This window comes from Ambystoma mexicanum, chromosome 3q, assembly GCF_040938575.1.
Source record: "Ambystoma mexicanum isolate Mex_15411 chromosome 3q, UKY_AmexF1_1, whole genome shotgun sequence".
Lineage (NCBI taxonomy): Eukaryota > Metazoa > Chordata > Amphibia > Caudata > Ambystomatidae > Ambystoma > Ambystoma mexicanum.
This window is the reverse complement of record NC_090926.1, coordinates 782,772,186-782,798,842: the sequence shown is the minus strand read 5'-3', so window position 1 is coordinate 782,798,842 and position 26,657 is coordinate 782,772,186. Positions and strand designations below refer to the sequence as shown.

General features: G+C 50.9%; 1 protein-coding gene across 3 annotated transcripts in view; it reads left to right on the top strand.

Annotated features, from left to right (window-relative positions):
• LOC138582988 (monocarboxylate transporter 6-like) overlaps positions 1 to 26,657 on the top strand; it is an 863,635-nt gene that overhangs the window by 335,392 nt on the left and 501,586 nt on the right. Inside the window, exon 1 of one of the 3 annotated variants that reach the window (XM_069654830.1) lies at positions 5,471 to 5,613. The exons of the other annotated variants lie outside the window; for them this stretch is intronic. Coding sequence (XP_069510931.1) covers positions 5,500 to 5,613 — 114 coding nt within the window. The 5' untranslated portion in view covers positions 5,471 to 5,499. Of the gene's footprint in view, positions 1 to 5,470; positions 5,614 to 26,657 lie in introns of those variants that run through there. 3 annotated transcript variants of the gene reach the window in all.

The following is a 26,657-nucleotide window of genomic DNA, read 5'->3' as shown; positions in this document are numbered from 1 at the left end:
TTGGACGGTGCAGTGTCTGCTGTTATCTCAGCTTGTCTCGTGCTCGATAATGGGTACCAAACATTTGAGCTTAGATACCCAAGATTTCTGCTGTGGGCGTCCGGTGCCCCTCATGCTTTAGGGATTCTGAACAGTAGTCTCTGGCAGTTGTTGGTGAGAAATGGTGCTGGAGGGGAGTCTTCTGACTTTGTTGATGTGATTGCACTGCTGGACCTGGTCTCAAAGTGGCCCATAGTGTGTCATAAATCTAATGTCGGTGTAAAGACAGTTGTCTTTCAGGTAATGCATCTCCAGGTACTTGAGCTCCCATGTCCTGTGTGTGGTATTTGAGAGCCCACCTTTTAAAACCATCACAGATAGATCCTGCAATGAATGCCCATCCTGTGTGAAGTTGCGACCCACCAGTGTTTGTTTTCTGCTTTCAGATGGTGTGTCTATGTAGGTTCATCCTTTCACGCAGCTCTTTGCAGGTCTCACCCACGTAATTCCCTTGAATGCATTTTTTGCATTGGATGAGGTATACAACATTGGATGATCTGCAATGGAATTTCCCTTGTCTGTATTGTCGGTTGTCCAGATATGGTGCAGATGTGTAGGCATGTTTTGCATCTCCTGATGTTGCAAGGGTATAGTCCAGGTCTTCCTTGTTCTTGATCTAGTGGAAATGTGCTCCTGATCAAAGACTGCGCTAGGTTTCTTGATTGTTTGTATGCAATCAGGGGAGCTTCTTTGAAGATGTCTCTCAGTTCATCATCCCTGTTGAAAATTGGTTATAGGTCCTTAACAATCCTATTCAGCTGGGTTAGTGCAGGGTTGTAGATGACAACCAAAAGTATTCATTCTGTCTCTCTTGTGTCTCTGTATTTTAGCAGGTTGTCTCTGGGTATTTTCAAAGCATGGTCACATTTCCTGTCAGTTTGTCTGGCTGAGTGACCTTTCAGCAAGAAGGATGCACGGAATGTGGCAATTTGGCTGTCACTTGGTTTCCTGTTGGAGCATATGCATTGGTATCTGATGGCCTGGCCTTAGATAATGGACTGTTTTGTGTGGCTTTGGTGGAAGCTTGCTCTGTACAGGTATGTATTCCTGTCAGTGGGTTTCTTGTATACAGCTGTTTCTAGTTGACTGTTTCTGCCAACCAAGGTGGTTGTATCCAGGAAGTGTATGCTTTTCTTGGTGGATTCGATGGTGAACTTAATGCATCAGTGGAAGCCATTTAGTGATTTAGGGAATTGTTTAAAAGTTATATTTCAAATGTTGGACATGCTCTAGTCTAGTTATTAGTTAGTACATGCGATCGATATCCTCTTATCCTCTTTGTACAGTTAATTGAAAGGCACTGTGTGGCTTGTCTATTGTAGTAGATATAGTGTTGAGCTGACAGTGTTTTGAGAGATGTTACCTCAGTATTTCCTCCCCTCCTCGTAGGCCAAATGTTGCAGTTGACTGCCCCAACAAGGCTGATAGAGTTGTAGCAGATATAATTGCATGTAGGAAAGCGAGATATGTGACTGAATCTGTTCAAACGCTTCAAGCTTTAGGAAAGTAGCGGCCTGCTGGGAAGTTGTCTGAATCCACCAACTCTCAATCCACGGCTACTTATGTCATCTCCTTCCCAACACACTAGAATATGCAAGGCTCAATGTTACTAATCTGATACTGGGCTCTTTCTCTGTTCACAAAGAAAAGTACTCTCACACCTTTCCTGTTGAGGCAGCCTGGCCCGTAATGCTATTCGGGCAATGTTGCTATTAGCAAGTTCAGCCAAGAAGTCAACATGGGTTGGTAAATGTCAGCCACACCTTGCACTGCCTGAAACGTACTAATGATTTGCAAACATCCTCTTCTAACAATTTTAGCAAGAGGGCATCACTCTAAACTCCTGTCAAACGTGTACAAAGGGGTAATGGCGAGGCTTCCCAACATTAAATTCCTCTGAAAGGCCTTGTAGGTGCGGTCATGACACTTTGCCTGATGTAACCAAGTACTCCAGCACTACTTGTCAACACTGTTTATCATGAATTCTTCAAGTTTCTCCATAGGCATTTCCCAGAGGATCAACCATACTCATCTCCCACCCATCCTCACTTCTGTCCAATACACAAACACATACAGTTAACATGATAGTTATTTATTTATTGCAAACTTGTAGAGTTCAACATTCACCCAAGGGCACCTTGGCACTACCTAAGCAAGTATAGAGGGGAAACTAAAATATGAGTCTTTAGGGATCTCCTAAAGGACATGAAGTCTTCCATACTCCGAAGCGCTAAGGGTAGAGAATGCCACAAGCCTGCCCACTTACCCTAGACAGTCTGAAGCAGGGGGCCTCCACTCGAAAGGCTTCTGCTGAGTGAAGGGACCGGCATAACCCACTAAACCGAAACGTAGCCTGCAAATAGACTTCCCCATCTCATGCAGGGCATGAAAAACCAGGCAAAGTGCCTTAAACTGAACTGGATTCACCACCGGCAGCCAATGAAGACGTCATGGAACCGGGGATATCTAGGGACAGTGGGGAGTAGACATGGCCACAATTGCCACGGAATTTTGTAAAACTTGTAGGCGCCAGGTCAGGTAGGCAGGCTCGCAAGGAACAACACGTTGCAGTAATATAATGAGGACAGCACTATGGATGAAACCACTGGTGCCAGAAGTTGGGAAGGCAAGAACGGTAGCACATTGCTTAGTTTCTTCTGTTTGAGATGCCCGCCTGACAAATGGCGCAGACCTTGGCAGTCATCAACAGAGACAAGGTGATATTTACCCCCAGATCCTTTACCATAGGTGCTGGGATAGGGCAAGGACCCAATGATGAAGGCCAAAAAAGAGATGACCAGAGGGCAGCTGTGTCACAGGAACCCACCACCAGAATCTGTTTTTTCCCCATTCAGTTTCATCTAATTGAATGACATCCACTCGCCCACAGACTCCAAGCATGTTCAAAGCCTGACAGCGGTTGCTGGTGCTGCCAGATCCAGGCGAACTAGGATCTGCATGTCATCAACGTAGGCCTAGCAAGAGAAGCCATCGGATGAGACTAGTAAGAGGATGGACATAGACATTAAACCGTGCAAGAGAGTGCAATGGGAGAAGAGCAGAAAGGAGGAAGAGGAAGAGACTGGGAGCGGTCAGATATGAAAGAAGGGAACCAGGCCAGCACAGCACAGTTTTCGAAATGAATGGGAGCTATTTAGCTCCTGTTTCTAGAATAGTAGAGACCGGTTAGCTTGAAACCAACAGCTACCAGGTGCTACTTTTGGCGCCTAGGGCTACCAGGGATTTGACCTGTTATTACCCTCATTTTCCACTCCATATTGTGAATGTGGAAAATTGCATGCAGGGGACCCAGCAGCATTTCATGACTAGCGCTGCCAGTCTCTTGCCCGCAGTTCCCACTTTGTGTATAAAGAGCTCAGTTGTATACTGCGTGCAACAAAGATTAAGGAATGGACAATGAAGCCATAACCCTGACTGCATTACTTCGGACAGTGTGGGAGATAGCATCTCACGCCTGTTATAAATTGGCAACGCATCTGAGTGATGTCTCTTTGAGAGATATCGTATGGTCACTATGTATATTATTGTGTGACAGATGTTATTGTTGCGAGCCGGGACGCCGTATGGGCCTTTCAACTTTTTCTAATGAACGCGGCCTTGAGCCGGAAGATGGGGTAGGGGGGCGCAACTGCCCCATGTTGCCAGTCAGCAGTCTTATAACACGGTAATATATTCATTTATCCATTTATCTTCTGGGGCTTAAAAGTGTGACTTTGCAGCGCTCGCATTACAAGCTGTGTTTCCTCTTCCATGGCTATATACAGAGGTGTTTCCATTGCCAGCCACTTGCCTACAAAGAAGAGTTTAGAGCTCTTCAGTGGGCAGTGTAATGTGTACACCCCAGGGGTGTCTCTGGCTGTTTTAGCTGTAAGCATCGTGCACCCAACCAACCATCATGTTGAAATGGGCCACTATAAATCTTCCGCAGGCTCTGTTTGCGAGTGATGTCGCTGACGGCGTGCGAGATTGCATTTCATGCTCTTGTAAGGTTGCAGATGTGAGTGCAGTCTTTCATGGCATGAGAGACACACCACATACTGTTAATTGGTATTGGTTGGTACATTCTGTGAGGGATGTTTCCGAGCGAGCCTGCTCGTGCGGGGCTAATGGTGGCTTTGCCCTTCGTGGGAACCACACATATGCATGCCATCTCCAGAGGTGCTGCCCTTCGTGGGAACCATCACTGATGTGCAACGGTGCAAGATCTCACTCCGGTTATAATTTAACAGGCACGGCACGATTAATCCGGAACGGGCTCGTGTCGGGAAGCGGCTGTCGCGGAGGACACCTTGGCTCTGTGTCAAGGTTCTGATGAGGGAAGACCTTCCAGCCCTTGCACCCCATCCCTGGGCTCGGACACTGACCTGGAGGGTGGCGGCGACGAGTTGGAATGAAGGGTGAGGTGAAGCAAGGGACCTCTGGTGAACGAGAGTCGCTGGGAATTCTTTGTTTTATGGTTGTATACGGTTCTCAACGGAAAATCTTTACAAAAACAAGCCAACTATTTTTAAAAGTACTGTCGTTCTAGGCGCCAATTACCTTTTTGTTTGACCTTCAGCGCTTTGGTGCCACTGCTGCCACTAGCGCTATAACCGAATAAATGAAGATGCCGCGGTTATCATCCACCCGTTGCCTCAGTGCGCCAAAGGTGGACCAGTCAATGGGATAAACTGACAGACTGTTGCCTTTGAAAGATCAGTGGACCTGAGAAATGGAGAGCCACAAACGTGGGTGGTCGGTCATTTTTTCGAAAAAATGTCGAATGACAATTTTTTCAAAAAAAAAATGTCGAAAAAAATGTCGAATTCTGTTTTTTTTTTTTAAATTATATATTAATTTTGGGGTTCGGGATAAAGAAAATGGGTAAAACAAAAAAAAAATTAAAAAAGGGTGGTTGGGGGGAACCCCCCCATTTCGAAAAGAAAATGCATTAAAAAGAAATTCGACATTTTGTTTCGACATTTTTTTTCTCGAAAAAATGACTTTCGACATTATTGGTTTCTACATTCTGACTATAAACCGGCATGTGACTGACACTTTCCCAGCCATACTGGCCTTCCAGAAGCCATGTACTATGCGGAAATGACCCAACGTCCTTCTGGGCGTGCCTGCATTTGCATGTGGCCATCGGATACGCACTGAATCAAGAAATAAAAAAGTGTGCGTATTATCTGTAAAGTTATCCAGTTTCACCTGGTCTCATTGGCACACGAACACCAGGCGTTTTAGTGAGTGAAAACAGGTGAAAGGGAATGCAGGGGTGTGTGTAGTGCAGGTGTGTTTGTGTGTGAATGCGCCTTGGCAGGGGAGAGGGAGGCGTGTCCTGCAAGGGCACTGGGCTCGATTAAAGGCATGAATTCAACAGCCACAGTCTGAGGAGAGGAAGAGCGAGCACAGAGCCTCCCTCCCTGGCAGAGCCTGGCAGTTCTCTCTCAAGGTATGAGTGACCTGCTGGGGATTGCAGGACTTGCACGGGAACCAAGGGACCAACTGGGGGAGCCTGGGATCTGCTGGCAGAGCAAGGAAGGTGTGGGGGACAGAAGCACCCGCGAGGTACAGTAATAAGACCTGCCGAGTAGGGGGGTGGAGGGGTTACTGGTGAGAGGGGATGGGTGCTGCTGAAGCCCCGAGGTACCTGCTGGGAAGCAAGGGGCCTGGTGGGGATCTGTGAGATCTGATTTAGGACCAAGGAACCTCCTGGTGTAGAAGTGATCTGCTGAGACATGAAAGAACATGCCGAGGAGATCTATTAGGGGACAGGGTATCTCCTGAGGAGAATGGAAGCTACCGCCTGGGGTAATGAGACTCTTGCTGTGGGCTGATTGACCAGGGTGACCACCATAGGATGTGATTGGAGAACCAATGGATCAGTTGGGGGAAGAGTGTGAGGGAGCAACATCAGAGCCACGAGACCTGCAGTGACATGTACACGGACATTTGGGAGATGCTAGTCGAGAACTGTTTTTTTCGTTGCACCAGTGTATTCATCATGGGGAAATCCAGGACTACAACTCCCAGAATCCAAAGAATAATAACAGGACTGTGCTCGCATCCCTTGTATCGATTGAGGCATGTTGATATGTATGTTGTCAGTGGCTTGTCCAGACTCTTTTGACTGGGGTGGTGGAAGTGGGGCAGTGACTTATGCAATGGTGGCGTGAAGTACGAGCGCACACACACAATCATAGTTTAGGATAATGGCGTGGCCAATCAGATTCCCATGGTTTCACGTGCTACTCCCGGCCACTCCGTGGACACGCCTATGCATGTTCCAAAACAAAGGGATCAGCTGGGGTGTTCCATGGACCTCGTGTTGATGGAGGACGCTGGTGTGGAACAGAGGAGCCTGATGGAAGAATACAGAAGCTGCTCAGTGAATGATAAAGATGCAAAGAAACCAAGGAACCAAATGGCTAAACCAGGGGACCTACTAGGGAACAGACAGTCCTGCTCGGCAGGCTAATTTATCTGCTGCATATCTATGGGACCTGCCAGGGTATTTTAGGTCGTGCTGGGGAATCGGGGGACCTTGTAAAGAATGTGCTAAGGACTAGATGGGCAAAGGAAGGACCTACTTGGGAACAGGACAGAGCTGCTGGGGCCCACAGGGACCTGCTGTGTAACCGAGGGGCCTACTCGTAGATTGGATGGAGCTTTTGGGGATCTTTGGAAACTGCTAGAGCTATTGGAAGCTGCTGGCCTTGCACTTAAGTGCCTCTTCTGGGCCATTTGTGCCTGTGTGATGTTTGTTGATATTCTCTGATGTTTCTTCAGTTACTGACAATGCACGCCCGTGCCTAAACACCAGGCAATCCTAGGAACTGATATGATGTGATATGATATGATTGGTTATTTATAACGTGCTTAATACCTGAAGGTTTCTTATCGCGGACCCAGGGATCGGAACTGTGTTGCTCTGTGTCATCTTGCTTCCATGGCGAGCACGTTGCCCGTGAGCTATCCTCCCGAGACTACTTTAGAATTACTTTATCACATGTTCCTTAGATAACACTGTGAACTTATTGAGGGCCAAACGCCCTTTATACTGAAGTGGAGCAGATGGACCTGCTGGAGACAAAAGGGGCCTACTGGAAGGGGATCTGCTGGAGCTTGAGTAGCTTCCTAGGGGTCTGAGGGGGTTGATTGGTGGCCCCAGTGACCTGCTGGGGGTCTGAGAGCTCTACTCGAGGTTCAAGAGACCTGCTTGTGATAACGGGGAACTGTTGAAGATTGAAGGACCTGTGTGGGTTGTGAATACCCTCCTAGGGATTTGAAAGACCTGGTGGGGAACTGAGGGGCATGCTGGGGGACTGTTATATCAGTGTCATAACTGATAGACCTACAGGATAAGCCAAGGCTCTGCAGGCAAATGCAGGGTCCTGCAGGTAGCCTCTAAATAAACCGAGCCTCATTACAAGTTTGGCACTGATTCGGAAGTAAATCCACAGAATTACTGCAAAACTTGCTTACCGCTACCACCACTCAGTCCCATGGTTGGAAGAGTGGCGTACATACCCATTTTTGGAGTCCATAGGACTATATAGGGATTTGGGTGAATTTTGAATCTTCCACTTCAAGGTCCATCTTGGAATTTGGCAGTGCAGTAACAAACGGTGGTAATTCTGTTACTGAAAAAAAGTTAGTGGTAATGGAATTACCACTTCTTTTGAGCACACCACCAAGCTCATAATGAGGCCCCATGACACCTGCAGAGTATCTGTATACCTACAGAGCATCCAAGACACTATGGCAACTACAGGGTATTTAGGAAACTATGCCACCTGCAGAGGATCCAGGATGGCATTCCACATGCATGGCATCCTGGACACTATGCCGTTGGTGGGACATCCAGGACTCTATTCCAACTGCAGGGCATCCAGCACACTATGCCCGCCTGCAGGGCAACCAAAAAACATGCCACTTGCAGAGGATTAATGAACACATTCCACCTGCAGCACATCCAGGAGACTATGCCATCTGCATGGATTCCCCTGGAGACTTTGTCTCTTAGAGGGAATCCAGGACACTATGGCCACCTGCAGGGCATCTAGGGCACCTTGCCGCCTGCACAGCGTCCAGGACACTTTTCCAATGACGGGGCATCCAGGACACTATGCTGCATGGAAGGCATCCAGGACATGACACACCTGGACTTTGCCCGAGATGTTGCATGGTTGGGCTGAACTAGACACATCATCTTTCCAGGTGGGGAGTGTGGTGAGGGCTTAGTCCATTGCTCCTGTTTGGCCATGGAGGGAGCAGAGGTCGGGTTTGGTGGCCAGTGACATTTCTACCCTAGATACGATTTGCAGTTCCACTTTGGATATGTATGCAAAATCTAAGGTTTTGGGTGGGTTCCAAGCCTCCTTAGGGAATAGTTTGAGATCCTTTTTAGGGTATAGATTCCTGCTTAGAATGTCTGAGATGCCTCCGATGAGATTGAGACAGGGCCTCCAAATAGGCTCTAGAGTGGTCCGACCAATGGTGAGGGTCCAAAGGATAAAAAATGTGGTGAGCTCCCCCACCTAGGAGATGCAGGAACTCTCCCTCATTTTATTCATGGAGGAACCTGAATTCAATTTATTATAGCTGAAAATAACAGAAAACAAATCCATGTCTTTCTACGGGAAAAAAGTTTATTCCAACTAAGTTTTGAATTATATGCATTAATACATTTCTCCAGCATGGGGTCTGGCATGGATTCACATGCTCATGAATATTCCCCGTCGTCAGGCTGGGAATCCTCGGTAAAGAAAAAACCAGTATCAGTTTCGTTTCTGATCTGTCTTTCGTAGTAATATCCAATCACTGGTCTCTGCGTCATACTGACCACAGCCAATGACTGCCCTCTACCTAAGCACCGCCTCTGGCAGCCATCTTCAGATTTTTACCGCACGTTCATGTGTTGGGATCCTCGTGCTATTGCTCTCGAGCGTTAGTGCTATTTTTTCACGTTTTTTCTCAAAAAACTTCGTTTTTTCGGTCAAAAGAGCCTCAAGCTCCACCGACTCTCCATCCGATCAACGGGGACCCGTGTCGGATTCGTCTGCGCCCCTCAAGGGTGAAGATTTCGTCGAGCTACGCTTTTGGAGGACTCCAGAAGTTTCTCAGGCCCGGACATGGCCCAGGAGAAGGGATGCTCAACGCCCGGAAAGCTGTTCAGGGTCTGCCCTGGATGCCAGCTGCAGAACGTCTTTAAGGAGGACGAACACTCCTTTTGTCTCTACTGCTTACATGAGGACAAGACGCACGTGGAGAAGGACTGTGCGTTTTGCGGCAACATGTCGGAGCGGACCATGAAGGACCGCCATCAACGTCTCGCCAACTGGCTGGAAGGTAAGAGCCCGTCAGGCGAGAAGAAGAAGAAGAAATCCGAGCGGTCTTCTAAGACCTTTGAGGACGCCCCGGCGACGGGGGTCCAACACAAGGCAAAGCACCGCGAGTCCGCTGGCACCGGGAGCGCCGAACGGTCGGGCTCTACGGGCGCCAGGCAGGGCGCACCCTCCCCGGCACCATCAACCACGAGCCAACGCTCTGGGTCGGGTAAGAGGAAGGCCGAGCACCCGGCGAAGCTCCTGGAGAGGCCCCGGTCGAGCTCGAAGGCCCCATCGGAGGGGGAGCGAGGCAGTGTCCCCCCCCTCAAGGATAAGGCGGTGAGCGCACCTAAGGTGGTGAAGGCCTTAATCCATCCGGCCAAGCCCTCTATCGAAACTGTCGCGGCGGCCCTGGCTCAGCCTGTGGGGGCTACACCAGTGGTGGCGACCTCGGGGCTCAGAGTCTCCCTGCCACCTCGGAGGGAGTCCTCTTTTGTGCCCATCGATAGGGCCCCCGTGAAATCCCCCGTGGGGAAGAAAAAGGGGGGGCAGGGCGTCGTCGTAGATTCGGCCTCAACCTCGGAGGAGGAGCTGGTCGAAGTCTTAAGCCACGGCCTCGGCGTGGAAGAAGACCGGCCCGTCGGGATGGATCCCGACGCAGGCGACGACGACATCATCGAGGGTACCGACGGGGCCCCTGATCGCCCGTCGGATTCCCCTCTGCCAGCGCCGCGAGACAGCTCGGCGGCCATTTTGTTGGCTATACAGTCCTTATGCTCAGAGATAAGGACGAGACTACCGTTGCCGACGGAACCTCTCCCGTCGGGGGACCCAGAACCGGGACCTTCTGGTGTTCCCCTACCAAGAAAAGAAGGATCCACCCTCCGCCTCCTTTTCAGCCGTCGCGCCCCTTCCAGCCCTCCTCCCCGTCCACCCGAGGGGATGATACGGGGACTGACACGGCAGCGACGGGTACGGACGACGAGGTATACGACGAGGATGTACCGTCGTCGCCTCCCACCAGGGCTTCTCCGCCCGACGAGATTGGATCGTTCCACTCCATGATCACCAGGGCATCCGAGCTTTTCCAACTCTGCCCTGAGGAGAAGAAGAAGGAAGGTTTCCTTTATCAGCGGCGCGAGGCCAAGAGGAAGACGGTCCTCTCAGTGCCTCTATTGGACGACATTTGGGATGAGGGCCTCACCCTCCTCAAGAACCCTTCCACGACGCCAGCTAGAAGGGATCGGTACGAGAAGAAGTACCGGGTCCCGGACACGGCCCCCCTGTGCCTCCGGGCGCAGCCTACCCCGGACTCCGTCGTCTCCGCGGCGGCCAGGAAAAAAGCGGGGGGGGGGGGGTGCGGCCTCCACATCGACTTCCCCACCGGACGGCGAGGGAAAGAAATTGGACGCTATGGGACGCAGAGTCATCTCGTCTGCGGCGACGACGATTAAAGCGGCCAACGCCTTGGCTATCGTGGCCCGCTACGACAGGGAGCTCTGGTACAAACTGGCTCCCCTACTGGACTTCTTGCCGGACGACAAGAGGGCAGAGGCCCTGGAGATCCTGCAGGAAGGTGAGGTGGCTTCGGACCACGCCATTACCGTTGCGACGGACATCGCCGACACCGGGTTCCGCCAGTTGGGCAACGGCGTTTGCCTTAGGCGGCGTGGATGGCTCAAGGCTACGGACTTCCGTCAAGACGTTCAGACCAGAGTCCTGGACATGCCCTTCGATGGGAACAACCTGTTTGGGAAAACAGTGGACGATTCCCTTCAGGCCATTAAAGCGGACACCGAGACGGCCCGGGCCCTTGGAGTTCTCCAACAACGACGGACGCCCTTTCGGAGCAGCGGAGGCAAGGGCGCCTCCAAAGGTTCAGGCGGCGGTTTCTCCACCTACCGTCAAGCGGCCCGCTCGTCGGCTCAGGAGGCCTACAGAGGACGAGGCAAGTCTGGCGGACCCCGCCGTCGTCGCCAAGGAGGTCAAGGCGGCAAAGCCTCATCGAAGCAGGATTGAACCGACCGTGGGGTCGGGCCCCCACCGAAGCACCCCGGTGGGAGGCCGGCTGGCGAGATTCGTCAGCGTGTGGGAGTCCATCTCCACCGACCGTTGGGTGCTGGACGCCTTGGCCCGGGGCCACGCGCTCGAATTTCAAAGAAGGTGTCCGCGCGTCCCCCCCGTGGCCAGGAAAGAACTTCACGTCCCTCAACTTCTCCTGGAGGTAAAGGCGATGCTGAGGAAGGGCGCCATCGAACTCGTCCCAAAGAGACTTCGGGGCTCCGGAGTTTACTCGAGATACTTCCTCGTGAAGAAGACGACGGGGGGATGGCGCCCCATCCTGGACCTGCGACGTCTGAACAAGTTCATCAAGGCGCAAAAGTTCCGGATGGTCACCCTCCAGCACGTCCTGGGTCAGCTGGAGGAAGGAGACTTTCTGTCGTCGTTGGATTTGGAGGATGCCTACTTCCATATTCCCATCCTAAAGGGGCACCGAAAATTCCTCAGGTTTGTGGTCCAAGGGCGTCACTACCAGTTCAGAGCCCTCCCCTTCGGACTACGGTCGGCACCCAGGGTATTCACCAAGTGCCTTGCACCGGTGGCAGCGCAGCTGCGCCGCGAGGGGATCCACGTCTACCCCTACCTGGACGACTGGCTCATCCGAGCCAAGTCGAGGGAGCTCGCCCTGGATCACACGGCAAGGACCGTCCGACTTCTCACGGACTTGGGATTCTCCGTGAACTACGCCAAGTCTCACCTGGTACCCGCGCAAAACGCACTGTTTCTGGGAGCTAAGCTCGACACAGTGTCTCTTCTGGCCTCCCCGTCGGAGGAAAGGACCAGGTCCATCCTGGGCAAAGTACAGCGGATGTTGGTTTCCGACGTGGCCAAGGTGAGGTCCATCAAGTCCCTCCTCGGAATGATGTCTTCCTGCATCTACCTCATTCCCATGTGCAGGCTCCGGATGCGCCCGTTGCAGGAGTTCCTGGACGCGCGCTGGATCCAAACGACGGGCAGCTTCGAGGAGAGGACCACACTCGACGAGAGTTTCCGGCGAGCGGTCCGGTGGTGGGGCAACCGCACGCATCTGACGGCGGGCATGGACTTCCAGACCCCAGATCACCAGGAGACAGTGACCACCGATGCCTCCCTGGAAGGGTGGGGAGCGCACACCGAAAATCTGCACGCGAGAGGCCTTTGGCTCCCGACGGAGAAGTCCCTCCATATCAACGTCCTGGAGCTCCGTGCAGTGTTCTGGGCCCTCAGGTCCTTCCTTCCGTCCCTCAAGGGCAAGGTGGTGAGGATCTTCACCGACAACACCACCACCATGTTTTACATCAGGAAACAGGGCGGAACCAGGTCCCCAGCGCTGTCCAAGGAGGCGCAGGACCTGTGGCATTGGGCCGTCGCCCAAAGGATGTTTCTGGTGCCGTTTCATCTGGCAGGGATAAAAAACACCATTGCCGACTCACTCAGCAGGGAGCTGCGCTCGTGCCACGAGTGGGAACTACGGCAGGATCTAGTGGATCGCCTTTTCCGACGGTGGGGCACACCCCAGATCGACCTGTTCGCGACGGCGACGAACTCCAAGTGCCGGAGGTTCGCCAGCAGGTTTCCCCAGGCGAGGAGCATGGGCGATGCCTTCTCGTTTCCCTGGGAGGGCCTGTTCCTCTACGCGTTCCCTCCTTTGCCACTGCTAATCCGGCTCGTCAACCAGCTCAAGAGGTCACGGTGCAGGATGATCCTCGTCGCACCTGCGTGGCCGAGGCAGATATGGTTCCCGGACCTTCTGGACTTGTCAGCGTCCCCGCCAATCAAGCTGCCGGTGGACGTGGATCTTCTCTCCAGGGAAGGAGGCGCCATCCTCCACCACGACCCGAAATCGCTGAACTTGCAGGCCTGGCTCCTGCAGCGCTAGAGTTTGGAGGATACGACATACCGGCCGACTGCAGAGAGGTTCTTGCAAAGGCCAGGGCGTCCTCGACTCTTAAATGCTACGGACACAAATGGAAGAGGTTCTCTGTCTGGTGCCACGCACAGAAGATTAACCCTCTACGGATTACGGCTCCCCAGGTACTGCCGTACCTGCTGACGCTGGCCAAAGCTGGACTGGCACACGCGTCCATCAAGATTCATCTTGCTGCGATCTCCCGATACACCAGAACCACGGGCCGGACGTCCTTGTGGTCTCATCGTCTGGTGAAGGAGTTCATGAAGGGACTGTTCAGATCGTTCCCGCCGGTGAAGGCTCCGGCCCCGGCGTGGGAGCTCAACGTGGTGCTGACCAAGCTCATGGAACCTCCGTTCGAGCCTCTGCACTCGGCCCCGTTGAAGTTTCTGTCGTGGAAAACAGCGTTTCTTGTGGCCATCACCTCCGCACGACGGGTGGGAGAGATCCAGGCCCTTTCATGCAAGGCCCCGTACTTGACTTTTCACGACACGAGGGTAGTGCTCAGGACGCACCCCTCCTTCATGCCCAAGGTACCGTCGGACTTCCATCTCAACGAACCCTTGGTGTTACCTGTGTTCTTCCCGTCGCCTTCGTCGCCGGCTGAGAGGACTTTGCACTCGCTGGATGTGGCTAGAGCGCTGAAGTTCTACGTGGACCGCACGAAGTGTTTTCGGAAGACGTCACAACTCTTTGTGAACTTTGGACCTGTCAATCAGGGGAAGGCTCTATCGAAGGCTTCCATTTCCAGATGGCTCTCCGGCTGTATCATGTACTGTCATCGGTTGGCAAACCGACCGCTGCCTGGCCGTCCGAGAGCCCATTCCACCAGAGCGATCGCAGCTACCACGGCGTTCCTTTCTGGTGTGCCCCTGCTGGACATATGCAGGGCTGCTACGTGGAGGTCGACGCACACCTTCACGAAATTCTACTGCGTCGATCGGGATTCCAGGGAGGAGTCCAGGGTCGGCCAAGCAGTGCTGCGCAACCTGTTCGCCTGAGGTGAGCCTGGTGAGGAGGTAAGATGCTTAATGTTGAGTTGGATGTACTGCTTAATGTTGAGCCTTTGCCACCTCCCGTGGTTGTGCATGTGTGTACTGCTATGTATTCCTTATTCATGAGCATGTGAATCCATGCCAGACCCCATGCTGGAGAAGGAACAAGTTACTTACCTGTAACTGTTGTTCTCCAGCATGGGTCTGGCATGGATTCACATGCGAACCCTCCCGCCTACCCCTCTGCGGCTCTTCACTTGGTCATACTGCCACTTCACGTGCTTCCAAATCTGAAGATGGCTGCCAGAGGCGGTGCTTAGGTAGAGGGCAGTCATTGGCTGTGGTCAGTATGACGCAGAGACCAGTGATTGGATATTACTACGAAAGACAGATCAGAAACGAAACTGATACTGGTTTTTTCTTTACCGAGGATTCCCAGCCTGACGACGGGGAATATTCATGAGCATGTGAATCCATGCCAGACCCATGCTGGAGAACAACAGTTACAGGTAAGTAACTTGTTCCTTATACACAGTTTACTTTTTAAAGGGACTTTTTGAAGTATCTTCAGGTTAAAACCCCATTCGGCATCTATGACACATCTTCTGAGAATTAGAGAAAAGACTGTGCATATGAGCAGGGATGTGTCTCCAGAGTTGTTCCCTCTCTTACTCCTCCGTGTTCAGGTTGGTGGGAGCAGTGCTGCTACCCCCCTTCTGCCCCTACCTAGCCATTGACCATGAACCACGAGTCAAACCTACACAGTAATTTGGTGACTCAATCTGTTCGCTATGATTGAACAAGGCTCCTTTTAATAACGGGAAGCCTCTTATGGCATTCTGTGTTATACATTTCCGGTAGAGTGAGAGTGTATTCCATGCTACCATGACTTCTAGAGAAATGAGGCCCAGTTCCTATCTTATTACTTGAATAGAAATCCCCTTACGTAACCTCAGAACTTTCCTCCAGGTGAGGGCCTCCAAGATTGGCCACCAATTGTAAAATGTGGCAAAGATGTTTTCTGCACAATATGCGAGCATTTCCAGCACCCTTTGGTGACAAAAGGACAGCCCTAGAGACAGTGTGAATCTTCCAAACTTATTCAGCAAAATGAAACCCTGAGGAGCCAGGCTTTTAACCTTTGCCCTCATTTGCCCCACCCTAGTGGTGTTATTTAAACTTTAGTTCAGTAGCATGTCTAAATATACAAAGGTCTCCACCTTTTCCAATGGCTCCCCGTTTAGATACCAGGTTCTGGTTTTTACACGCCTGCCTTACTACTGAGTGAAATATCAAAACTCGTGATTTTGCCACGTTTATTCTCAACTTGTTAGCATTCACATAGGTCTGTAGGGCGCTTAATTTCTGTTGCAGCCCTATTGGTGTTTTATCAAGGCAGACAAGGTCATCTGCATAAAGGAGATGTCCCATCACCCTTCCATTTATTCTAGGCGGGATACTGCAGGCCCCCCTCAAAGTGTCGTCAGCATCAGAAATAAACGAGCTAAATAGCGGAGGAGCAAATGGGCATCCCTGTTTGAAACGCAACATGGTCGTTATGGAACTCGATAGAAGTCCTGCCCCATCAGACCTGATCCTCAAACGATGTATCCGAGCACAAGGCTCAAATTGCTTGCACCAGATATAGCACATAACCCCATCGACCCAGTTTCCCCCCCATAGGAGGACTCTATCGACTGATTTGAAGGTCTGCGATAGGTCAATAAATTGAAGGTAGATCTTCCCACTGTTCATAATGGCACAAGTCTTCAGAACATTTACTAAGAATATATTGAGGCTCGTGCCCACTTCTTTCACAAAACCAGATTGGAACTGGTCAAATTGACCAGTGCTCAGCACCCAGTACGAGAGTATTACCAAGAGCAATGAGGCAAAGAGCTTCCTCATGACATCAAGAAAGGCGATAGGGCAGTAGTTCTTAGGGTCCTCCCTACCCACCTCCTTGAAAATCGGGACCATAACTGAGATTTTCCATGACTAGGGGACTTTCCTCGAGTTCGCAATTTGTCTGAACAATATCATAAGGAATTATGGCCATGCAACGTGACAAGATCCTCTTTTAGCATCATATTAGTGTTCCTATCGGGTCTGGGGCCCACAAGTTGCTCGGTCTCTTAATCCGGGCAATAATGTCATCTTTGTTCTGATCAAATATCCACCCTCCCACCTAATGCTCATCTTCCCTCTTTGGGCTCCTAGATGTTGTGGTAAAGAGTGTGCTGAAAAGCCTCACCCACCTTTCCTCCAAGACGGTGTTTAATTGCAGAGCCTGTTAAAAGGAGCCTATGGAATAGATACATTTCCAAATATCCCCAGTGTTTTTCGTGGATACATGTAGAATTTGTTTTATTTCTTTTATGTCTGCTCTTAACTCGCGTTTAGCTGCAACCAAGGCTGTATTGTAAGAATGATTGTGGGTACATTCGTTCCTTCTGCCTTTACTGACCCTCTGCACAAACTCAGAGAAATGGTAAATATTTGGTAGGGGAGGGGATCATCGACTCCTTTAGCGGCTTCCATGGCCACAACGAATATACCCTTGAGTGTGTGTGTATCTTTGCCGGATTCCTCCTGAGGCGATTTCACCCTTGCGTCTCCTCAACCTTGGTGGTGTATAAGACTCCTTGCACCTCAATTAACCCGCAGCCAGGTCATTCTTAGAATATTATGATCACTACTTAGTGAGAGAATGACTTCAAAGCTTTCAACTCTTGGGAGGAAATTGCCAGATGTAGTCTATTATGGAGGAAAGGATTCCCCTCTTCCAGGTTGGCCTACCCGGGTTGTCTGCTCGCACATGCCCCTTCAAAAGATGTAAGTCCCTGAGGCCTTCCTCTTGCAACCACATAGCCCCCCTTTTGCCACATTCACTCGATACAACCGCTCTCATCACTCCTGTCACATCATTTCCACTCATACAAGTCATATTAAAGTCTCCACAAATTATGATAGAAGGGCCACTCAATGTTTTGAAGCAAGTGTCTAGAGTGTCTGTCTGGCTGTCCATAAAAGCCTGATCGCTGATTGCTTAGGGGTTCCAATATAAATAACAAATTATGAAAGAGGACCCTTTATTAGTTTCATTTGCACGACCCTCAATAACCAGCACCCTAATAAAGGAGTTTGGGTAGCGCACTGCCACCACTTCCAGTCCCAGCTCAGATTTCAATAGAGTCAATAGGCCCGAAAAGGCCCCGCCCCTCCTTATCTCCCTTCTTTGCCAGGTTTAGGTGAACAGAGTAACCATCAAGGGCAGGAACAGAACATAGCCAAGTCTCCTGGAAACACAATATATCATATGCCTCAAAGGGGAAATCCCCTGTTGCGAATAGATATTCAAATCCTTGTGTGTTCCAGGAACCCAATATAAATGACTAATAGTCTCTGTCTTCCCTTCGTGAGACTTTCCTTTTATTCAAGACCAGGGTCTTTGCTAGCCACAACCATGACTCTTCCAGGTCTGCCAGTTGCGGCACACCAGGTTCTCTGACCACCGTTCTCGTCGCACCCTCTTTCCCAGCAATAGTGATCTTGAACAATGGTCTTGAGTTCAGTGAAGCTTTGCTATTCATCGGGGGATGCTCGCAGAACATACTTACTGGGGTTCCGTTAAAAGACTAGTTCATTTGACGCCTTTGAGGCAAAAGTCAGCTTGTGAGCTGGCAATCTGCCATCCTCCAACACCTCTGTGACCCTGGTCACGTCTGATACTACACTAATCAGGTCAAAGCCCAAAGGAAGCAAGAGACGATTTATTTTTCAAGCAAAAGTTCTTTCACCAATTTGGAAGCAAGATGAAGATGCACTATATCTAAGTGGATATCATTCAAGAACTCCACAGTTTCTATATCTTTAGATCATAAGGATCTCAGTCTTGGGAGGTGATGGAAAAGCCTTAACACGTTGCCATGGTTCAGCACCAAGTGGTCATCCAAATCCAATATTCCTACCACTCGGATGCATCTACTTTGGTGACCAGGCGTCAGGGGTGCCGACTTTTGCTGGGCACTTAATTGATTCTTAAGACGTACCCCCTAAATCCTATGACTGTTTTCCCCCCTCGGCCTTTTTATCCCTGTCATTTGCATCTGTTCCAATGTTTGGAATCCTTGGTTTGCAGTGGAAATATCCCCAGCATGTGTGATCACCTTCCAGATATCGTCCGGATGGTCGAGGTGAGTGTGATCGTCCTGTGTCTCCAGCGACCCTTCCCGTGAGCTTATTTGTTATATAACTGGACTTTCATTAACCATTGAGTAAGTAGACAAGTTTATTAGCTCGTTCATGGATATGTTGTACTCCTCATTTCCTTTGTTATTATCCTGATCCTCGTTTCAAGAGGGCAGACTGCCCAGTCGCGAGGTTGGAACCTGCCATCTTCATGGACCTTCCAATAGGCTTCCGTTTTGATCTAAAATTGTGTTGCCGACTTGCTAGTATATTCAAGAATTTCCTTGAGCCATTTCATTTATTTTTTCCATGTTCACATTTTTGTATTTTTTCATTTCTTGTTGCGCATATTTCATAGTTTGTTTCTTTCACTTTTTTCACAAAGATGGTAGAATTCACTGGACTGAGCTATGGCATTGTCCAAAATGATCTCCAACTCTGGCTCGCATTCCTGAAAAGAAATGTTGCAAAAGCGCAATTCGAAGGGATTGGGTCCTCCGACGTATTCCATATCTATGACATGTAATCACCACAGCTGTGCTGCTTCGGAAAATCTTCTGCGTCCTGCGTTGATGACATCGATACGCCGCCCTCGAGGACCTCCTCCGATGGCCGACGTCACTGGATGTTATTAGTAGGACGCACGACGCCCGTAGCCTCAGTTCAGTTTTTTCCGCGAACGTGTTTGCTTCGGAGATCTCGGCGCACCTCGACTCTGTGAAGTTTCTGTTCTTTCTCGGTTCTTCAAACCTGTGCGTATTGTGAAGTATATTCTTCGTGAAGATGTCTACCTCGTCTTCCACCCCGCGTCCGGGCTGTAAGAAGTGCGGGGACTGTGGGTCCAAGATGTCTGTGACGGGCTCGCACAATGCCTGCCTCTGGTGCCTTGGGGAGGCCCATGACACGGATGACTGTGTTGACTGCCAGTCGCTCACGTCCAAAGCCTTGCGGGAGCGCAAGAAGAAGTTGTCGGTAGGTAAGGTGTCCAAGCCACGGAAGTCGAGGTTTGCGGGGCTTTCGACGGACGATTCGATGGGCGACTCTCCGCATCGTCATCGGAAGTCCAGTGGGTCTCGGTCCCGGAGTCGATCCTGCCACTCCTCTGCCTCTTTGAGGCACTCCCGGAAGCACCGTCATCGATCGCCTTCCCAGTCCCAAACCGGAGGAATGGGCTTCCTTTGGGAAGAAAATGTTAGCGATTCTCGAATCGCAGGGCACTGGTCCGTCCGCGCCTCTTAGTGGGGTCGGTCGTGATCGGTCGAGAGACACAGCTTGCACGCCTTCGGGCTAGGGTGGTCGGCACGATTCGCGGGAGAGGCCCCGCTCGGACAAGGGGAATCGTTCTCGTCATGCCCGGTCCAGGTCCCGATCCTCGAAGCGCTCGACACAGTGTGCACCTGTGGTGTCTTCGAGGAAGACGTCGACGCCGGTGGCGCCGAGGCCGTCGACGGACTCTTTCAAGGCCCCGCCTCCGAAGAAGTCGTCGACGCCATCGGCGCCCAGGCTGTCGAGGGACACGCTCGGGGCTCCGGCCTCAAGGCCTGTGTCGACGCCATCGATGCTGTCGGCGCCACGTTTGCCGTCAATGCCGATTCACTCAACGCCTTTCGAGGCTGTTTCAGCGGGGGTACGCCGGGGCTCGGTGGAACCCCCTAGAAAGGCTCTGGCCAAGGTCAAGCATGGCCTTGTTCCACATTCTGTGCCTTCTTACCACCATCTTGAGTTTATTTCAGAGGTGGATGAGGGCTCTGATGATGGCATGGTTCCTGATACGGTGACAGACGAGATTCTCTCGGGCCATAGCCAAATTGAGGACCTGCAGCAGCCCCTGCATGATGCCAGTGGGCTGGACACCTCTCCGGAGGTGGAGTTTTGTAGGCCTGAGCCTGGCACTCATGCCGACTCCTCATACCAGCGCCTTATGTCTAGGGTCACCGAGTACTTGGGATGGTCTGCTCCCCCAGGGGATTTTCTTCAGGATGACCTTACGGATATCCTCGACCAAGGTCCACCAACTGACCCGGTACTGCCGTTCCATATGGCTCTACAGAGGAGGGTGGCGGTGGCTTGGGCTGCTCTGGAGAGTCTCCCGGCAGTGGGCAAGTCTTTGCCGTGAAAATACTGCCCAGCCAGTAGCGACCCCTGCTACTTGACCAAGCACCCCACTCCGGAGAGTTTGGTGGTGCAGGCGGCTACGGCCCGGCAAAGCAGGCGTCATATCCTACCATCCCTCCTGATAGGGACGACAAGCGTTTTGCGGCTGGGCGAAGAAAGTGTTTTCTTCAGGGGGTATTCGCACTTCAGGCGGCCAACTCCGTATGTGCCTTGTCATGTTTCACGCCCACTCTGTGGAACTGTTTCCTTAGCAGCTGAACATATTCCCAAAGGGGACGAAGGGAATGGTTTCCTTGCCATGGTTCAGGATGGCAAGGTTACCATGTGTTAGTCCGTTCAGTCAGGTTTGGACATGGCAGATTGCGTCAGCCGGTCCATGGCGGCGAGCAACGTGATACACAGGTTTGCGTGGTTGCGGAAGTCGGGGTTTGCTCCTGATGTGCAGGCCCGGCTCCTCAACATGCCCTTTTGACTGGAAACATCTTTTTGGCAGCATGGCTGACGAGAGCCTTGAGAGGTTGCAGACCTCCAAAGTTGCAGTGAAGTCGTTGGGCACTGCAGTTCGCCAACCTCCGCCTTTTCGTCCTAGGGGACTGCAATGCAGGGGAGGTTCCTTTCGTTATTACTCATCCTTTAGTAAAGCGAGAGGAGCTGCCAGTCAAAGGGGCCACCATAGGAGTGGCAGAGGTGGAAAACAAGGTACTCGAGGTGCCAAGGCCGCTCGGGCTGTTGCCTCTTAGCCCTCAGGCAACGCCGCAGCCGCTTCAGCTCACTCATGAGGCCATGTCCCATGGTTCGCAGATTGGGGGAAGGCTGGCGCAGCATCTTGCAGAGCGGTGCGCCATTACTTCAGATGTGTGGGTTCTGGAGATCATAACCCATGGCTACTGTCTTCCTTTCCGGCAGAGGCCTCAAGACAATCCACTGGGGAATCTCTCTTTGAAGAGTCCGGATCCGCTGCTTGCGCAGGAATTTCAATCCCTGCTTGAGAAAGGCGCCATAGAACTGGTGCCTGTAGCGGAGAACAACAAGGGATGGTATTCCCCTTATTTTTTGATTTCCAAGAAATACGGGGGATTGAGACCCATCATGGACTTGCGCGGTTTGAACAAACTCCTCAGGAAGGACAAGTTCAAAATGGTTACACTCTCTCAAGTCCTCCAGGCCCTTCAACTTCAGGACTGGTTGGTGTCGCTCGACCTCAAGGATGCATATTTTCATGTGCCGATACATCCAAAGCACAAGAAGTACCTGAGGTTTGCGGTTGGCGACTTGCACTTTCAGTTTCGGGTCCTGCCGTTCGGATTGACCTCCGCCCCGAGGGTCTTCACCAAGCTCATAGTAGTGGTGGCAGTGCACATCAGGAAAGGGGGGATTCACGTCTACCCCAACCTGGACGATTGGTTGATCAGGGCGCGCTCTCCCGAGCAAGTCCTGGATCATCTGTCAGTCACCTGCCACTCCCTCCACAAGCTGGGCTTCTCCCTCAACTTGAAGTCCCATTTGACACCAGCTCAGAGGCTCCAGTAAATCGGAGCTGTGCTCGACACGTCCCTGGGGCAGTGTTTTCCTCCCCAGGTGAGGGCTCATCACATTCAGCAGATGGTGCACAAGTTTCAGCTTGCCCAGAGTCTCCCAGCATTCGAGTTCTTGAGATTGCTCGGCCTCATGGCATCCTGCATTCTTCTGGTGCCAGAGGCCAGGTTGCGGATGAGATCTTTGCAATGGGCACTGAAGCTCCAGTGGTCTCAGTCCTCTGGCAGGTTGTCGAACCCTGTTCAGGTGCCGTCCTAGGTTGCCCAGGACCTTCTGTGGTGGGCCGTCGAAGACAATCTGATGAAGGGGGCTCCATTTTGGCTACCCTGGCCGGAGGTGATTGTGACAGATGCATCCCTCACGGGTTGGGGAATTTATGCCAACGAGTTGACAGTCAGTGGTCGTTGGTCTCCGTCGGAGTCCAAACTCCATATCAATCTGTTGGAGCTGAGGGCAGTCAGGCGAGCCCTGAAGACTTTTCTGCCGACTGGGTGAGGGAAGAATGTCCTGATCCTGACGGACAACACGGTGGCCATGCACTACATCAACAAAAAGGGGGGTGGGCAGGGTCACTTCCTCTGTGCAGGGAGACGATGCAGCTCTGGGTCTGGGCAATCCAGCAGGAAGTTTCGATCTCTGCAGTTCATCTGGCCAGAGACTAAAATGATACGGCAGACGCTCTGAGCAGGCAGAGCGCGATCTCTCACGAGTGGGAGTTGGCTCAGGAGATTCTCCTGGAGATCTTCGCCCTTTGGGGGACCCCTCAAGTGGATCTCTTCGCCTCCAGTGTCAACCGGAAGTGCGAGAGGTTCTGCTCGCGGGAATTTCCTCCAAAAGGAGCAGTAGGAGTCGCGTTCGTGGTGGAGTGGTCATTCCCACTGCTGTACGCGTTTCCTCCAGTCCCTGTCATCCCGCAAGTACTGCGGAGGTTACGGAGGTTCGGTTCCCGGATGATCCTTATTGCTCCGGCGTGGGCCGGAGGACGTGGTACCCGGACCTTCTCGACATTGTCCATCTGCCCTCCACGTCGTCTTCCCTACCGAGACGATCTGCTATCACAGGAGGGGGGTAAGGTTCTCCATCCAGAGGTCAGATCCCTCAACCTTCACGCTTGGTTTCTGAAAGGTTGAGGTATAAGGATTGGGACCTCCCTGAAGACGTGATGGAGGTGTTGCTCTCGGCCAGATGGCCAGCAACTAAGTCCCTGTACCGTTGGCGTAAGTTCTGCGACTGGTGCAGGGTTAAGAATGTGGATCCTTTTGCATGTGACATTCCCATGGTTCTGTCTTTTTTGCTTTCTTTGGCCTACAGGGGCTTGCAAGTGGGTACCGTTAAAGGTTACCTGGTGGCGCTGTCCATATTTAAGCGCTCATCTGTAGAGTATTCCTATTTCAAAATTCCTTTTAATTTATCAGTTTCTGAAAGGGCTCTGTGCCAGGTTGGGATTTGACCCTTGTTCTCAAGTTTCTGATGGGTGCTCTGTTTGAGCCTTTGCATTCATGCCCTTTGAGACTGTTAACTCTTAAAACTGTATTTTTGGTTGTGGTCACTTCCGCTCACAGAGTGAGTGAGTTACAGGCACTTTCAGTTAAGCCACCCTTCACTGTGTTTCATAAGGACAGGGTTGTCCTTAGAGTTCGTCCTTCCTTTCTTCTGAAGGTGGTGTCGGAATTTCATTTAGGCCAGAAGGTTGTTCTTCCGGTGTTTTATCCTCCTCCACATCCTGGTAAGGAAGAGGAAAGGCTCCATAGGCTTGATCCTAGGAGAGCATTAAGCTTTTATATTTCACGCATGTCCCGGGTCAGAGTGGACGATCAACCCTTCAATGGTTACGCTGGAAAGCGTTTGGGACAAGCTGTGACGAAACAGGCTTTGTCTCGCTGGATTATTCTGGCTATTTGAGTGTTACTGCTTGGCGGGTAAGGACCCACCGGTCGGCTTGCGGGCCCATTCTACCAGGTGTATGGCTTCCTCTACTGCCCTACAGAGGGGTGTTCCTATTTGTAACATCTGTGATGCAGCCACCTAGGCTTCAGTACATACATTTGTACGTCACTACCCCTCGATTCCATCTGTGGGCAGGATCTGGCCTTTGGCAAGGCGGTCCTTTACTCCGCCATTTGATTGGGCATTTTAAATTTCTGTTTTCTAAATTCTTTTCCCACCTCCTTGCATTGGTACTGCTTTGGGAGTCTGTCATAGATATGGAATACGTCGGAGGACCGAATCCCCTCGAAGAACAAGTTACTCTCTTACCTGGTAACGTTCTTTCGATGGGATGGTCCGACGTATTCCATATCGCTCCCTCCCTGCCTTCCCCGCTACAGAATTTCTTATTCGATTGCAGCATACGTTTCCGCAAGGCTTTGTGTGTCAGACTGGCAGAAGACTGGTGCCACACGTTCTGGGAAAAAACTACAACTGAGGCTACGGGCGTTGTGCGTCCTACTTATAACATACAGTGACGTCGGCCGTCGGAGGAAGTCCTCGAGGGCGGCGTATCGACATCATCGAAGCAGGACGCAGACGCGGAAGATTTTCCGAAGCAGCACAGCTGTGGTGATTACATGTCATAGATATGGAATACGTCGTCGGACCATCCCATCGAAAGAACGTTACAGGTAAGAGAGTAACTTGTTCTTCTGGGAGCAGCTGGGTTTGAATTTCACGATCAAGTAATGCATCTGTGTTTTCCACTGAGACTCCTGCTTCCGGGACCTCGACCACTTCTGTACAACCAAGCAGAGGTCGGTAATTTCTCTGGTTGATGGGCTTCCCTTTATAGCTCTTTCTGTTTGTTAGCTCTAATTGATCTGGCCAAATGTTGTGCTTCAGAGCACAATGAAGATTGCCCAAGCTTACAGCGCATTGTAGTCTTGATTCTATTAAAGACAAGGAGGCGAGCATTATGCTTTACTTCTTTATTACTGCTCCCACAGAAATTCAACTTTAAACATTTTTTCTTTCTTTAAAACTTGATATCACTTGATATCACATCTTTTGTTTCCTCCTAGGTCCTGTGGAGGTCCAACACAAAAAGGGGGTAGCATAGTTTTAAAACTGAAGGAAAATGTCTTCATGAAATACTAGTCCCCAGAATCCCCTGCACTTGAGTAGTCCTGGTCTGTCTCTTTTGCCCAATCAGGCTCTGGCAGTACCTATATGAGAGACCCCTTGCAAGCCCAACTCCTCTTTCTTTGGCAGCCAATCTCAATGTAAGTGAAAATCTCCACAGTCAACTTGAACCAACTGAAGAACTTGCACAATCCACTGTGCTGAAAGTTCACCCATTTGACGACGAAAAACCTTCCTTTCCAAACTTAATGCTCCGTAACTCATCACTGCCACTCTCCTGGAAGAAATGCAGATGCTATTATAAGGGTGGGTCCTAAGTTAACATACATATTAATACAGATAGCAGTATGCTCATAAAACATTAGGGTGGGATATAATGCTCACCTCCTTGTCTATAATAGAATCAAGACTACCCTGTGCTGTAAGCCTGGGCAATCTTCATTCTATGTCGAGACAGGATGCAAGCATTATGCTTGTTCAAAGCTATCAATCACCCTATTAGCTATCTGCGAAACAGGCTTAAAATAGAAAGTGTTAAATGTAGATTCATTAGACCGGTCAGCTGATTTCATAATATCTTGAAGAGGTACGCCTGCTGGAAATTCCCTAGACACCATAGCGCCCCTCGCTGAATGCGCGCCAAACTGGGATGAGTCAATACCTGCCTAGTGCATCACTTCTCTAACCCATCTTGCAATGGTGGCTGTCGCAACTGTGTGAAAAGGCTTCCTCTGCGCAATTAGAAGCTGGTTGACCCCTCTAGGCCTCACTTCTGCTGTGGCTATCTCTTAGTTCTTAATACATTGCGCTACACACAGCTTAGTCTTATTCGGAAAGTATGGGTAAGAAATGATCAATGAGTCTGATTTAGTTCTATTTGCCACGTTAAAGACTACCTCTTCTGGATAGGAAATCTTTTTGTCTATCCCCAGTGCTTTCAGATCCGAGACTCTACTACATGCTATCAGGCATAAAAGCATGGCTAGTTTTCCTGATAATTGATATTGCGATAGGTCCCTATTGTCAGGCCATGGCAAAAACAGTTGGAACACTACTTGTACGTCCCAGAGGACTGAATATTTGGGCTCGGGGTGGTGGTGGGGGGGTGTTTACGCATTTTTACCCCTTTCAGAAGAGGTAGTATCACTGGGTGCTCCCCTATCGGGTTTCCCTTCCACCTTGTTGTGATAAGCTGATATCGCTGATCTATACACGCCTGCTCTGGTCTCCGGTCCCTGTCTTCCGCGTACAGCACCAATGAAGGAAAAGCCACCCAGCGGTAGCTTTTGTTGACTACAACTGGCTGGCTTTTCCTTCATTAGTGCCGCAAAAGCAAAAGCCAGCACAAGCGGGCATCCATTTCACAAAATGGATGCGCCCATGTGCTTGCTTTTGCGAATTCTGAGCTTGAATAGCTCAAAA